The sequence below is a fragment of the Chiloscyllium punctatum genome, chromosome 3 (assembly GCF_047496795.1).
Source record: "Chiloscyllium punctatum isolate Juve2018m chromosome 3, sChiPun1.3, whole genome shotgun sequence".
Taxonomy (NCBI): Eukaryota; Metazoa; Chordata; class Chondrichthyes; order Orectolobiformes; family Hemiscylliidae; genus Chiloscyllium; species Chiloscyllium punctatum.
In genome coordinates, this window is record NC_092741.1 from 101,207,301 (window position 1) to 101,223,449 (window position 16,149).

Genomic DNA, 16,149 nt, shown 5'->3' on the forward strand with positions numbered 1-16,149 from the left:
ATGTTGAGTGTCTCATTTCTGCCAATCTCATCCTTTTTTCCCCAACTGACTCCATGCTGCCCATGTCTTTCAGGAGCGAGGAAGATTCTGCCCACTGTATGTGGGAGGGTACAGCAAAAAGATAAGAAGGAGTGTGGGGTGGGAGAGGGTTGTTGCCTCTGATCCACAAGAAAACTGTCAAAAGAAAAATGCTTTCGCAAGAAAAGCTTTCTGACACTCTTCTCTAACTTGTTTCACCATCAGATTGCTTTCATGAGGAAGGCGTTATGGCTGTCTGGTGCTATGGCCTTTAGTTGGGACCTTTTAACATCAGTGGAGTCGAACTGGTAGAATTCAAGAAGAATGGTTGTCCTTCTGGCGTGTTTAGAACAGCTGATTACATTACAACTTGCAGGAAGGTAGCAGACGTTGTATGAGTAATTCAAATAAACACCTCCCAGTTTGTTACACTAAAGGGTTAAGATGACCTCTCATATTTTCCACTACTTTCCTTACTCACTCCTTCACTGAAATTCATAAATAAACATAGAATTACTTTGTGCAAGTATATTAACCGGCACCTAAAGACATCTTGCCCAGTCACATCTTGACATGTAAAACTGTGAAGAACATGGTCTCCTTTTAGGTTACAGCGCTTGATCAGCCAAAAGATTCTTGTTATGATATGATGTCTCTTCACAGAGATTGTAGTAAGATTTTAGTCAAAATTCTTCATTTATTCCTCTAAACACATACTGTAACTCCAGCATAAGCCTAAACAGTTCAGAAATTGGCATGGATCCAATACACAATGGTTGCAACTCAGTTTGGGATTTCCTGCTTCGCTTTATAAGGAGCTTAGCCCCTTTCTGTTCCAAAGCTAAGGTCTTGTATAAGTTCAGTGATTTTTCTAATTCTGTTTTTTCACATTACAATTTTAATTGCTGAGAAATATGGCGTGGTAGATCAGAAAGAAATATGGAAGTGATCTGATTGCTTTTCTGGTGGTTCTTGCTGTTGGACTTATAGGAGTAGTGTTATCTAATTGTTCAGGAGCATTTTGCAGAAATCAGTGTGTTCAATCCATGGGATCATAATTGATTAAACAATAAGAATGACAATAATTCCACATTTTTAAGTACCAGGGATTGAGTTACACTGCCTCCATCTGATCTATGAGGAAAATCTTTTCTAAAAAAATTACAATGTACACTTGATGCAAGTCTCAAACAATACAGAAGGTGTTGATGGCAATAGTTAAGGGCAATTATTCATCATAAAATATAACTTGCATGTATTATGAATTTGATGGGACAAACGGTGGATTGGCTTTACAATGTTTGGAGCTCGCTGGACATAGTAATTTTTGAAATTCAAAATCCTGGAAATTTACAAACAAAATGAAGCCACAGATTTCAATGTTCAAATTGAAGAATTTTTACCATACAAGAGTTAATAAATCAAACACTAAATATCATATATTCTTTATCATCCTAAAATTAACTCAGGTTAAATATGATATCATGGATACATTTCAGCCAATATAAGCTTTAAAATAAATATAGTTCCCAATGAAGACTGGATGGAAAGCCTGCCTCAAGCTACACCCAGATTCCAGGCAAAGTTGTTCCCCAAAGTTTCAGACAGAATACTTCCACTCTTTAGTCAATTGGTTCTAAAGAGGTTAGTTTAAAAACGTACCCCTTCGCTGGTGGATAGCTTTCTCCCAGACCTAAACGAACTTAAGTTTAAAAAGGTAGCCAATTAACCAGGTGTTCCTGAATTAACAAAGGTGGAGTTTAATATTATTAACCATGAGAAGGATTAATAACACAGCGTACATACATAGAAATAACAGGCGAGTCAAAAAGGATAAAAGTAATAAAAAACTCATATACAGATTAGTCTTGGAAATGTTCACAAGGACCAGATTGTTGAAGATTGTGGCCATTGCATTGGAGGTTACACTGGTGCTTAAACAGACAGTTTTCTGAACCTTAGTTTGGCAGGTTGGTTGATGTTCTGTAATTCTCATTACCTTTGACTGTGGTTGAATTCCAGCACTCAGGTGAGAAACAGCCCGTCAATTGTCCTGTTTCCCTTTTGTCTGGCTGCTGGCTAACTGACTTCTAGCACTTAGAGTGAAAGGAGGTCTATAGCTGCACCACTGGAATGACTGATGGGTAGTTCTTCAACTGTGACTTTCATAGTATGCTATTATGCAAACCCAGACGGTACATAATAGAACATTCAAAAGAAGTACAAATCCGACTGAAGTTTGGGACATAATCTGCAAGGGGTAGCTTCCTGTTCAGCATGGATTTGCCAGCTCCTTTGTATTCATAAGAGATCATGGTCCAGTCTGTTTTGAGTTGCCTCTTCCACCATTTGAAAGGCTGTTGCATAATTTCCCTTTGCATGTGTGTAGGTGTAACATTCGTGGGTGGGTGTCTCTCTCTCTCTCTCTCTCTAGAAAGCCAATGTACATCACAGTCATTTTAGGCTGTGCAGCCATCATTTAAAAAACAGATTTTGACAGTACTTTGCATTTCTGATCCATGATCATGATACTTAGGACCCAGGCACTGTGCTCAAAGTTTAAAAATAAAGATAAAACCACAAAAGATCACTCCCACGTTCACCCTCTCAATGTCCACATCATGTCCATGCCAAGCCACATCCTTGAGTAAACCTCCTATGATCCCTCATATATCTTGTGCCATCTATGCACATCTAACCATCCTCCATGGCTCCTAATATCCCCACACCAAGTTGGTGCTACTCCTACCTACCACAACTACCTCCTTTGCTCAAGTCATTAAATATTCACAGATACCCATTCACATAGGAGAAACAAAATGGAGCAGCACGGTGGCACAGTGGTTAGCACTGTTGCCTCACAGCACCATAGACCCAGGTTCAACTCCCACCTCAGGCGACTAACTTTGTCGAGTTTGCACATTCTCCCCGTGTCTGCATGGGTTTCCTCCGGGTGCTCCGGTTTCCTCCCACAGTCCAAAAATGTGCAGGTTAGGTGGATTGGCCATGCTAAATTGCCCGCAGTGTTAGGTGAAGGGGTAAAATGTAGGGAAATGGGTTTGGGTGGGTTGCGCTTCGGAGAGTTGGTGTGGACTTGTTGGGCTGAAGGGCCTGTTTCCACACTAAGTAATCTAATCTAATCTAAATTGCCCATGGTGATAGGTGCATTAGTCAGAGGGAAATGGGACTGGGTGGGTTACTCTTCGGAGGGTCGGTGTGGACTTGGTGGGCCGAAGGGCCTGTTTCCACATTGTAGCTAATCTAATCTATCATCTAAATCTCTTTATTGCAGACTACAGTGAGGAAAAGCATTCTCATTCATAAACAACACTTATCAGCACTTCTTGAACCTACTCATAATTCCCAATAGGTGTTAACAATTTGGACAGTTCTAGATGGTTTATGTACCTTTTGATGCATAATCCTATCTATAACTGACAGTTCCAAATGGCACCTGACCTATCCAAAAAATCCCTGACCACAATCTGAGAACTACCTCCACAAATGACTCTGACCTAAACCTCCAAGGTAGCTTTGGTCCATATCAATAGGTGCACCTCAATACTCCAAAAGGGTATCTGGCTATACAAATGAAATGCACTGACAACAAACCTGCTTGTACCTTGTCTACATTGGAACCGGCATCAGCCATTCAGTCCCTGGATTATTTAGTAAGATCATGGTTGATTTGTAGCCAAACTCCGCACACCTGCCTTTGGCCCTTTATCCCTTAAATGTTTGCTATGCAAAAGAATTATCTATCTGTCTTAAAAATAACAGTTGATAGAGTATCTAAAGTCATTTATCAAAGAGAATTCCAAAATACTACACCAACGTGCGTAGAGGTGCTTCCTAATGACTTGAATGAGGGGATTGAAGGATGGGTCAACATGTTTGCAGATGACACAAAGGTTGGAGGTGTCGTTGAGAGTACAGAGGGCAGTTGTAGGCTGCAGAGATGGGCTGAGAGGTGGCAGATGGAGTTCAACCTGAATAAATGCGAGGTGATGCATTTTGGAAGGTCGAATTTGAAAGCTGAGTACAGGATTAAGGATAGGATTCTTGGCAGTGTGGAGGAATAGAGGGATCTTGGTGTGCAGGTACATAGATCCCTTAAAATGGCCATCCAAGTGGACAGGGTTGTTAAGAAAGCATATGGCGTGAGATAGGAGTCATAAGATCTTGTTGCAGCTCTATAAAACTTTGGTTAGACTGCACTTGGAATACTGCGTCCAGTTCTGGTCGCCCTATTATAGGAAAGATGTGGATGCTTTGGAGAGGGTTCAGAGGAGGCTTACCAGGATGCTGCCTGGACTGGAGGGCTTATCTTATGAAGAGAGGTTTACTGAGCTCGGACTTTTTTCATTGGAGAAAAGGAGGAGGAGAGGGGACCTAATTGAGATATACAAGATAATTAGAGGCATAGATAAAGTCAATAGCCAGAGACTATTTCCCAAGGCAGAAATGGCTAACACAAGTTTTAAGCTGGTTGGAGGAAAGTATAGAGGGGATGTCAGAGGCGGGTTCTTTACACAGAGAGTTTAGAGAGCATGGAATGCGTTGCCAGCAGCAGTTGTGGAAGCAAGGTCCTTGGGGATATTTAAGAGTCTACTGGACATGCATATGATCACAGAAATTTGAGGGTACATACATGAGGATCAGTGGTCGGCACAACATCGTGGGTTGAAGGGCCTGTTCTGTGCTGTACTGTTCTATGTTCTATATTAGGCTAACTGTAATTCCTTGGTTTTCCTCTTTCACTTTTATCAAAAAGTGGATTGTTATGTGCAATTTTCCAATCCAGGACAATTCCTGTATATAGGGAAATCTGAAGGATTATAGTTTACAGCATCTATAATGCGGTCCCTATTTACCTTTAACACCCTTGGTTGGAAGCCATCAGGTCCCAAGAATTAGCATTCTTTAATTCTATTAATTTCCTCATTTTACTTCCGTTTAGTTTATTCAGGCCATATTCCTGATCTGCTATTAATTTATTTCCAGCAAGCTATCCTCCTTTTCTACTCTATAAATATTGTTGCAAAATAATTCTTCAATATGTCTGACATTTCCCCCACAGCATTCCCACTTTCAATCTTTAGTAGGTCAACATCTCTCTGGATGACTCACTTTCTCTTTATGGTTCTTTTAAGGTAGCATGTTAGCTCAGTGGTTAGCACTGCTGCCTCACGGCGCCAGAGGCCTGTGTTCACATTCTCCCCGTGACGGGTTTCATCCAGGTGCTCCAGTTTCCTCCTACAGTCCAAAGGATGTGCAGGTTAGGTAGATTGGCATGCCAAATTGCTCATGGATATGCAAGCTAGGTGGATTAGCCATGGGAAATGCAGGGGGTTGCAGGGATAGGGTGGGGGTGTGGGGCTGTATGAGATGTTCTTTGAAGGGTTGTTGTGCTCTTGATGGGCCAAATGGCCTGCTTCCACACTGTAGGAATTCTATGAACCACAAAATTCATTCTTATTGATTTTGATGCCCCTGGCAAGTTTCCTTTCAATAATCCATTTTAGTAGCTCTAGTGTGCAGTTTGGAAGCCGTTTGCTACTCTTTGGATCTGTCCTGTTCAACAGGGTCTGTACTTTTTTTTGCATTTATGTAAACCCTTTCTTTTAGTTTCATGCTGTTCCTTATCTCTTTCGTTATCTATGTTAGGTTCTTCTATAAAGTGGAGCTTTTCCCTTATTTCCACGCCCCACATTACAGACACCAGTGACTCCAAAACCTGCTTCCAATGGAGGCAGCTGGTCATGCATGAACTACAAACTACACCCAATCCCACTTAATGACAACAGGAAGGTGTTTGTTCAGGGGCTGGATTTGAGATTACTGACTTCTTTTGGCATTTTTGCCAGAAGAGAGGCATTCTCCATCATGTGATTTTAAAAAATACCTGGTGTACAGATGCGAAAGTAATGCCTTGACAACTATTTTATTAATCCATCAAATGTATTGAAATTGTGATAAGTTTATAAATCAATAAAATGGAATTCTGTTTCTAAAATAAATACAACTTGGATCCAAAGATTTATACCTTGTTTAATTGGCGTTAATAATTCATTGATGAAGGCAATAGTTTAAGATCCACCTACAAAAGCTTTGGCAGACGACAAGATTAAGTGGTATTTGCACAGCCAATTCTAGAATATTATGGCATGATTCAGTGGTAACCTGCTCCACATATTAAATGTGGAAAAACTTAGATGCATTATAGGATTCATTATTGTGAAGCTTGTGGTGACCTATTAAGTCTGCAACCATTTTACAAATCTCTGATCTCTTTCAAAAATACTTCTTTCATTTTAAAACAGAAAAGAGTTTCAACAAATACAGCTGGTTTAATTATTGCTTTAAAATACAGATACAGTATTGGAAACTGAAATAGCTCATTTGCAATTTTGAAATTTTCCAAACGCTCTGCATGAATAAAATGCAGTACAGTTGCAACTGAAAGTTGATGTAATCTTTGAAATTTACAACTTCCTGTTGTCATTAAGTGGGATTGGGTGTAGTTTGTAGTACACGCATGACCAGCTGCCTCCATTGGAAGCAGGTTTTGGAGTCACTGGTGTCTGTAATGTGGGGCGTGGAAATAAATAACTATACACATTTAATATTTCATAGATACATCAGAAAATAACAACAAATTAAAAGTCCTTATCAGCCATACAACTAAAATAATAGCACAAGTTCAAATACGTGATGGCATTTGCAATCTCTGATTGCCCACTTGGAGCCAGGCATGGTGCCATCTCGTTTCCCCTCTTGGAGGAGGGGCAAAATCTTGTAAATGAATAAATGATAAACCATCTCGGATCTTTAGGGTAAGTATGTTCAACACCTTTCAGATATTCCACAAGGAAACTACAAAACGCTGAAGAAGTTATCAAAGTCTCCAGGACTCTTCCTCATTGTCTTACCACTAAACTCACATATGAGTACGAACCTTTGTTTTCACCCTTTGGATCCTCCGATTCTCTGCTCATTTTTCTTATTTGTGGAATGTTACAACCAAATGCGGTATGTCCACTGGCAGCTCAGGCAACAGCAGAGGAAGAAATATCAGCTTGGCTACACCATCATAACTGACGGTTGCTCCTACAACCGTCAGTGGGATTGGGTGGGATTGGGTGCAGTGCCAATAGATGGCACGAATCCTTTTTGTGAACTAAGACTCTGTCATACTACAGTGATTAAACCCCTTTACTTTTGAATATTTCCATGATTCTCATGGATATAACAATAAGTAGTTGCAACCTACCATATCACATCCTCTCCTTGTTTTACTCTTTTGAAGCATTTCTGCCAAATTGGACTCTATTCACTTTCATCTCCTGTCAGCCTATAGTTATCTGCTGTTGGTGTACCCTGCGACTAATATTTCAGCTGTTTTTTCTGACCATTTCAATTGCTGTCAATCTTTTATCTCAAACTCCCACTCAAAACAGACACAAGATGTCAGAAATTTAAATGTGTAAACAAAAAAAGAGAGATCAAAAGGATGGTGGGTTTTTCTTTGCCACCTACAATGATTCTAAAGTAGTGGGTCAGGTTTACAAAGATTATCAATACTTTGAGGAATATGTTTGGAGGTTTCCTCACCTGAACACTCGCCTACAGCTGCCCCATTCAGTTGAATGGACAGCAGTCCTCCACCCAAATCTCCAATTATTTCAATAATAGTCTATTAGTTGTAAAAATAATGAAAAAAATTTTTCTTTGATGCTTCAAAGAAATTCTCCTGTGTTGTTCACAAGAGCATTCATTAAGTTAGTCTTTAATTCATGCAGATTCCAAAACAATCTTGAACAGTTGTCAACTTAGTGTTAGTAGAGCAGAGGACCTGGTGGAATATGGTATGGTCAAACTACAAGAGACTCGGTCTGATGTTCTACCTTGTCATTTCAAATATTAGACCACAGTCTGCTCATTTCACTGAATTTATTTATCTCTATTGCTCTGCTAACCTTGAGAACTCTATGAAACATATCAACAGCTGTCCAGCAAAACAGAAGCTATCAGCTGTAACATTCTCTGTATTGAAAGTAATCCTTATATCAGCTTTGTACTGGAGAGAAATTATCAATTTGATTTCTTAATGATTATTTTCTTAAACAATGGGCTTCATGTCTTTTCAGGAATGATTAATGAACAGAATTCCAAAAGGAAACACTGCTTTTTTTAATAAGGTTATTTATATCAGCAATTACAATAGATACTTTTTCTACATTTCCATCTATATAAATAGAAATTGCATTGAAACACAAAGAAATAGACTAGTTTAAAGGGTTATATAAAAAGGGCTAGTGAATTTAAAATTCAATGAAAGCACACATTGTGCAAATACATTAGCTCCATAATTGTCTCTGCCATACTGCAACCCTTCAAGATTTAATGGTTAATCTTTTTTGCCTGACTTTGAAGGGTTTCCTCTTCCCTCTCAGTTACATTCTGCATCACAGAACAGCTCCTAATCATGAAAGCCAGCAAATTGCTCCCACGCAGATGTTACTCTGGTGCTCACTGCCAGAATGTGTACAAAAAGCAACCTGTGACATTATGCCCTTCAATTTATTTACACATCTTCCAGAGGTGAACCACTTAGCTGTACTACCCCCTCAGTTGAAGGCAACAAACAGTGAAAACATATTAGGCCGACAACTAATTCTGTTTTATCCAAAAGAAAAATCAGCAGTAGGCATTCAGTGAGTTCATATCACACTCAAATCCTCCTACAATGCAGCACTGGCATGCTACCAATTAATGCATAATTTTCAGTTCTCCTAATATCTGTTGTCAGATCTCAGGTATATCTCTGTTAGCTGTCAGGCTCCAAGTACTGAAGTCTAACAAATTGTCATCTTTCTCACTTTTTTCCTTATCATCAAATCCCAAGCCAGCTTAAATACCTTGACTTATCATAAAAGGAATAAAAATGAGATGGCATAGATTTAAAAGAAGTGACGATGATATGAGAAAAATATTTTCATGCAGTGAATACTTAGGTTATGCAACATACTTTCATGGTATTCCATGTCTTTTTGTACTATAAACCTCTACAGTTATACATCATGTCAATATTTTTACAGACCAATTACTTTTCAAAATGCTTCATGATTAGATTAGATTACTTACAGTATGGAAACAGGCCCTTCAGCCCAACAAGTCCACACCGACCCGCCGAAGCGCAACATCCTCAGACCCATTCCCCTACATTTGCGCATTCACCTAACACTACGGGCAATTTAGTATGGCCAATTCACCTAACCATGTTTTGTTTCAACTTACAAAATAAAGAGCATCAAGATGACAAGAAATTAAGTAACATTGTGTATGTGGTTCATCATGCCCCATCCAAAAATCCCTGTCCAGTATAAGAATACCAGAAGACAGAATAGTGGGCTACCATTAATTGTTTTATTTTCACAATCTCTAGTTTCTTACAGCTGAACGCAAGTGGAGCTACACATAAATGTAAACAGGAAGACAATACAGAGCATCAGGACCTGAAAGTGGATATTGTATAAAATGGGCTGCAAAATACTATCAGTCCATTCTTCACTACGAATATAAAACAATTTCATCTCCTGGATTACCTTGTGTTTTATTGTGCACTGTTAAGTGTCTGTCTCTTGACAGGACCATGGTTCAAAGTTCATTCAAAAGGAAATTACCTCTAAAGTGTAGTTTTAGTTGGGCATATGCAACATTCATGAAAATATAGTTTGAATGTTGTATAGCAGTTAAAAAGTATAATGAATAAAGTTGGTATGCTGAATAATTTTTTTTAAATGGTCAATAAACTATTGTTGGCTCCCTATATCCTACTATTCTGTAACAGTGTTATACTCAAGTGATGCAATTCTAGGCAATATTGTGGATTTTTAGACATGGCAAGTTCAAGGATGGGTGATTGCATAAACTACACCCTACCCCACCTAGATCAGCATGCCAGTTTCCTAGCACGAGATTGATATACTCCTATTTCAGACCATGTTGGCTGAAGCTCAAATAGGGGTCCCATCCAAACTCTTAGTCACTTAAAGCAATTAAGAAGCTTGTTTTCAGTTCTTTCAAGGGTCAGAATTGGACTTGTGTTTTGTGACTTGGGTTCAATGCACCATCAGAACAATGGCATGGAGAAAGAGGCAGCAATATATTGGGAGGCAAAAGTGTAGCAGAGACAAAAAAGACAGCAATAAATGTTGACAGCCCATCATGGCTCAATTGTTGATAAAAGAAATTATGCAAAATTCATAGCAACAGCAAATTGCCATGGTTCTCTGGAGAGTTAGGATACAATGCAGACTGAAATAAATACAAAGCATTCTGGTAACATACTGCAAGCATTTTAGGATCTGAAAACGAATGAAAGACTAACATTTAAAGTACAGATCCTCTCGATGCCCCTAATTGCTTTGTATTTAATTTTCCACATGCCTAGGAGGTTCTTCTACATTAGAGGCAATATATAAATGGAAGTTTTTGTCACTGACGGAGGAAACTACCTGAGATCTTCATCTGTGTTTTCCGTATGAGGTCATGTATAGACCCATGAGTTCCCTCCCTGTACAGTGCCCTCTGCTCAGGTTGCACTTTGTGTTTGTGGACGAACTCCAGCTGCCTCAACAGGGGTTGTCTTTTGAACTGAGCTGGTTCTTGCCTTGATCCAATCTCCATCCTGCGTCTACTGCTGCTGTAATTAGGTTGCAGAAACAATTCCTGCCCAAGAATTACTTTGCACCACATCTGCACTTCCACATCAGGATCCAGAAATCATTCTGACCAAGAATTGAAATTTGCTGTTAGCTCTTTCAAAAAAGCTGTGGACTCGGAACTGCATTCATGTTAATTTAAATTTATTCTATGGGTACAGCTCAAGAAATCAAAGAAGAAATTAATTAAAAACCCATTTGAAAACTGCCCTTTTAGTCCCATGCTAGCACAGGGATCATCACAAATAAAATGTTCATTTAATTTTTCCATCAGCTCAATGAATTTGATTTTTCCAAAAGTCTTTCAAATACCTAATATTTAAGTGTAATGATGTGAATTATGTTCATTGTTATTTTCAAAATCAAACTTGTTTCCTTTTCCCCGTAAATACTATGTACATCCTTTTTTTTAAACATAGTACATTTCTGGAATCAGCACATTATTTCTGAATATAATTATTATAATGGAGATGGAGAGAATTGTCACAAGCACCTGCGAGGAAAGGATCAGGCCACACCTGAGAAATGACCCCTTTCTATTTAACTCCATAACTGCGTCATCTAATTAGAACATATAGTACTTTAAATTTGCATTCAAGAATAACTTACCAAACATGACCATCTGTAGTCCTTCGGGGAATGGCTCAACTGTCCTATTTCCATTGACATGATGTTTCTCTGAAAAATAAGAAGCAAGACTTTTAAAACTAGAGCAAAGAAGTACACGTCACCTGATTGAATTACGGAAGTATGTCAACCCAATTGTTTCCTTTGGATAGGATTTTTTAAATTCGCTGAATCAAAGGAACATATTGCATGGATTTTATGTAACTACTTTATCATGTATATGTGAAGTTACAATAAATTTAACCTCTAAAAAAGACAAAATATTGAATCAGATTCAAAAGTGGCCTACAAATACACTTGCATTAATTACAGGAGGACTTAATACTAAATATGTTTTATTACTGTTGAGTTTATGTAATCAAAATATTAATATAAATAGAACACAAAAATAAATTTCTTCAAATAGCATTGTCTTCTACTCTTCTACCTACTAGCTATTGTAACTTAACAAAAGTAAAAATAAGACTCCGAATGATAATGAAAATAAGGTGGCCCAGTCTCTAAGAGGGCAATAAAACATGGCACTAACATGCAAATAACCGAGCCAGTGCCAAAGGAAGAATGCAGCTCCTTCACCATGTCAGATTTATTCAATAATCCTAAGCACGACACAGACTTGCACTTCAACATTATGAAACATCATCTAGATCCGCACATTATGAGTATGCAGTTTATAGATGACAGTTGGATTTGTTGAGTTATGCACAGCATCAGTTTACAGATGAATGCTGACAGTATCTAGTCCTATGATAGCACCAACTCTATCCCTCCACTGCCCCAAAATTGGCTGCCTGCTTGTCTGAGATCCATGGTAGACAAGCGGGAGGCTGGAAGAACACAGTAAGCCAGACAGCATCAGGAGGTGGATCTGAGATCCACTGTTGGATAATCAGAAATTTTCTCCAGTTACATACTAGTAAGAGTCAAGTTATGTGGCAGAATATCTCAGGCTTGCCCAAAGGGTTGAAAGGTGTAGACAGGGGCACAAAATTAGGTGAGAGACAAAACTTATTACTGACCACAAATGTTTGCTGTTAAATTCTCAGAACATTTCAGATGGGTCAGGTTTCCCAACTGTAAACTGCAGGAACCTGCTTTGCATTTATTAGCATGTTATCCATAATCATTAAGACCCCAATTGCTAGAAGTACATTCAGAGGCACAATCCTGTTAGCCAAAAACTGAAAACATACATATTCACAAACCTGGGGAAAGTGAAGACTGCAAATGCTGGAGATCAGAGTCGAAGAGTGTGGTGCTGGAGAAGCACAGCCAACCAGGCAGCATCCAAAGAATAGGAGAGTTGACATTTTGAGAAAAAGCTCTTCATCAGGAATGTGAAGGAGGCCCAAGTAGGCTGAGAGATAAATGGGAGGGGAGGGGGGTTGGTGCTAGGAATATGATAGGTAGATGAAGATGGGGGTGAAGGTGATAAGTCAGAGAGGAGGGTGAAGTGGATTAGTGGGAAGGAAGACGGAAGTTCAAGAGGGTGGTGCCGAACTCGAAGGGTGGATCTAGGATAAGGTGGGGAGAGGGGCAATGAGGAAACTGGTGAAATCCACATTGATCCCGTGTGGTTCGAGGATCCCAAGGCTGAAGATGAGGCATTCTTCTTCCAGGTATCAGGTGGCTAGAGCTTGGCAGTGGAAGTGGCCCAGGACTTATACGTTCTTGGCAGAGTGGGTGGAGAGGGGGTTAAAGTGTTCAGCCTCAGGGCGGTGGGGTTGTTTAGTCTAGGTGTCCCAGAGATGTTCTCTGAAATGTTCTACAAGTTGCTAATCTATCTCCCCAATGTAGAGGAGACCACATAGAGAGCAATTTCCCCTCCCTATGAATCTCCTCCACTTCCCATAACTCCACCTTTAAATCCCACCCTTCCAATCGCAACAAGGACAGAATCCCACACCCCCAACCAGCCTTCACCTTCTACACCACCAACCTCTGGATACATCACAACACCATCCACCATTTCTGCCACCTACAAACAGACCCTACCACCAGGGATATATTTCTGTCCCCACTCCTATCTGCGTTCCGGAGAGACCATTTCCTCCACGATTCCCTTGTTAGGCCCCCCATCCAACCTACCCTCCACTCCCGGCACCTTCCCCTGGCACAAGAAGTGAATAACCTGCACCCACACCTCTGATAGAGATTTACCTGTACTTCCACACACATCATCTATTGTGTCCTTTACTCTCGATGTGATCTCTTCTACATTGGGAGACAGGACGCCAACTTGCAGAACTTTTCAGAGAACATCTCTGGGACTCCCGCACTATACAACCCTTGTGGCTGAACTATCTCTCCCTCCCACTCCGCCAAGGACATGCAAGTCCTGGTCCACCTCCATGGCTAAACTCTAGCCACCTGACACCTTCGGATTCTCCAACCACACAGGATCAATGTGGATTTCACCAGTGTCCTCACTTCCCCTGTCCCCACCTTATCCCAGATCTAACCTTCAAACTTGGCACCGCCTTCTTGAACTGTCCAATTTGTCCACCTTCCATCCCACCTATTCGCTCCACTCTCCTCTCTGACCTATCACCTTCATCCCCACCTTCATCTATCTACCATATTCCCAGCTACCTTCCACCCAACCCCACCCCTCCCATTTATCTTTCAGCCCCCTTGGGCCACCCTCTCATTCTTAATGAAGAGCTTATGCTTGAAACGTCGATTATCCTGTTCCTCGCATGCTGCCTAACCAGCTGTGCTTTTGCAGCACCACATTCTTCGACATACTCATAAACCGGACTATATGTAATAACATATATGTTTCTCCACCTCTAATGAGTACAAACATCTTTACTAAATTGGCTCCATCAAAATAAACAAGCCACCTTTTATGTTAACACAAACAATGTTAGATTGAAGCCTCTCTGTGTTGATTAACTTATGAGAGAATTCCCAGTCATATGCATTTTAGCATGTTGTTGTGAAGTGCTTACAGTGTTAGGAGTGAAGTCTGACGGGGCCAAGAATCCAGCTCAAGCGAGGAAGCCACACTTCCTAAGTGCCAGCAAACATGGCCAGGTTAGGCATGTAGGAGTCAACTCAAAAGGGGACTAAACTCAAAAAGCACTTATAATATTTGTGTCCATGATTTATGCAGCCTTCTAGTGAAAGCTCATCAGATTTAGGGTGTAGGTTTGCTCGCTGAGTTGTAGTTTGATATCCAGACGTTTCATTACCTGGCTAGGTAACATCATCAGTGGCGACCTCCAAGTGAAGCGAAGCTGTTGTCTCCTGCTTTCTATTTATATCTTTCTCCTGGATGGGGTTCCTGGGGTTTGTGGTGATGTCATTTCCTGTTCGTTTTCTGAGGGGTTGATAGATGGCATCTAGATCTGTGTGTTTGTTTATGGCGTTGTGGTTGGAGTGCCAGGCCTCTAGGAATTCTCTGGCATGTCTTTGCTTAGCCTGTCCCAGAATAGATGTGTTGTCCCAGTCGAAATGGTGGTTTTTTTCATCCGTTTGTAGGGCTACGAGGGAGAGAGGGTCGTGCTGGGTCAAAATCCTGGAACACCCACCTCCACTCTCCTCCACCACCCATTCCACCCTGAACAGCACTGTTTGTGTCTGTTATTACACTAAACGAACTTCTGACTTCAAGAAAACAGCTCATCACTACATTCTCAATGGAAAATAGGGATAAGCAATAAATGCCTACCCAGTCAAGCGTGGCTCAAACACTGAATTTAAAAAAGTAATGTACTTTGTTGTTGTGAATCCCGTCAGAGGTAATAACTATTTATATAGCAAAGCTGCATCAAACCAGGAGAAAAGAGCTGGTAGAATTGTTGCAACGTCCTTCACATAAATGAGATAATGCACATCAGAAGCTACCCAACTGAATGAAATTAAAGTATTTACTTAGAAATTTTGTTTCAAAATTGTGCCTTCATGTATCAACCAGTTTGGTCGAAAGAACAGGGCAAAGTTTTTCCAACCATTTCAGTGCTGTTCGCTATCTCTTTTTTTTAAATTTGTGCGGAATTTAAAATCACATTTTACTATTGACTCACTTAGAAATCAGAGAACACCAGGTTACAGTCAAACAGGTTTATTTGGAAGAACCAGCTTTCGGAGCGCTGCTCCTTCATCAGGTGGTTGTGGAGAATAAGATTGTAAGACACAAAATTTATAGCAAACGTTTACAGTGTGATGTAACTGAAATTATATATTGAAAAAGACCTGGATTGTTTGAAGGAGCAGTGCTCTGAAAACTACTGCTTCCAAATAAACCTGTTGGACTATAACCTGGTGTTGTGTGATTTTTAACTTTGTACAGGTAAAAACAAGGACTGCAGATGCTGTAAACCAGAGTCTACATTAGAGTGGTGCTGGAAAAGCACAGCAGGTCAGGCAGCATCCAAGGAGCAGGAAAATCGACGTTTCGGGCAAAAGTCTTTCATCAGAAATACAGGCTCTATTCCTGATGAAGGGCTTTTGCCCAAAACGTCGATTTTCCTGCTCCTTGGATGCTGCCTGACCTGCTGTGCTTTTTCAGCACCACTCTGATCTAGACTCTAACTTCGTACACCCCAGTCCAACACCAGCATCTCCAAATCATGACTACTATTGACTCATTTTGACTTTCTTTACATGAAAATAATACATGAAAGAGAATTATAAACACTCTCAAAGCTCAGTCACCAGAAGTAGCACTGGCTCACTTTAAAAAAGATACATTGAACAATTTCCAATTTCTTCCAGATCTTTGGGAACAGGATAACAAAATGTAAGTTATAAAAGCCTGCATTTGAAGTGA

At 40.1% G+C, this 16,149-nt stretch overlaps 1 protein-coding gene across 3 annotated transcripts in view; it reads right to left on the minus strand.

Moving 5' to 3' along the window:
* Positions 1-16,149, minus strand: part of msraa (methionine sulfoxide reductase Aa) — a 505,366-nt gene that overhangs the window by 335,202 nt on the left and 154,015 nt on the right. For all 3 annotated transcript variants that reach the window (XR_011954689.1, XM_072557547.1, XM_072557557.1), the window contains exon 2: positions 11,355-11,423. Coding sequence is in view for 2 of the 3 variants with exons in the window: in XM_072557547.1 (XP_072413648.1) it covers positions 11,355-11,423 (69 nt within the window). In the remaining variant the exon portion in view is untranslated. The remainder of the gene's footprint in view (positions 1-11,354; positions 11,424-16,149) is intronic.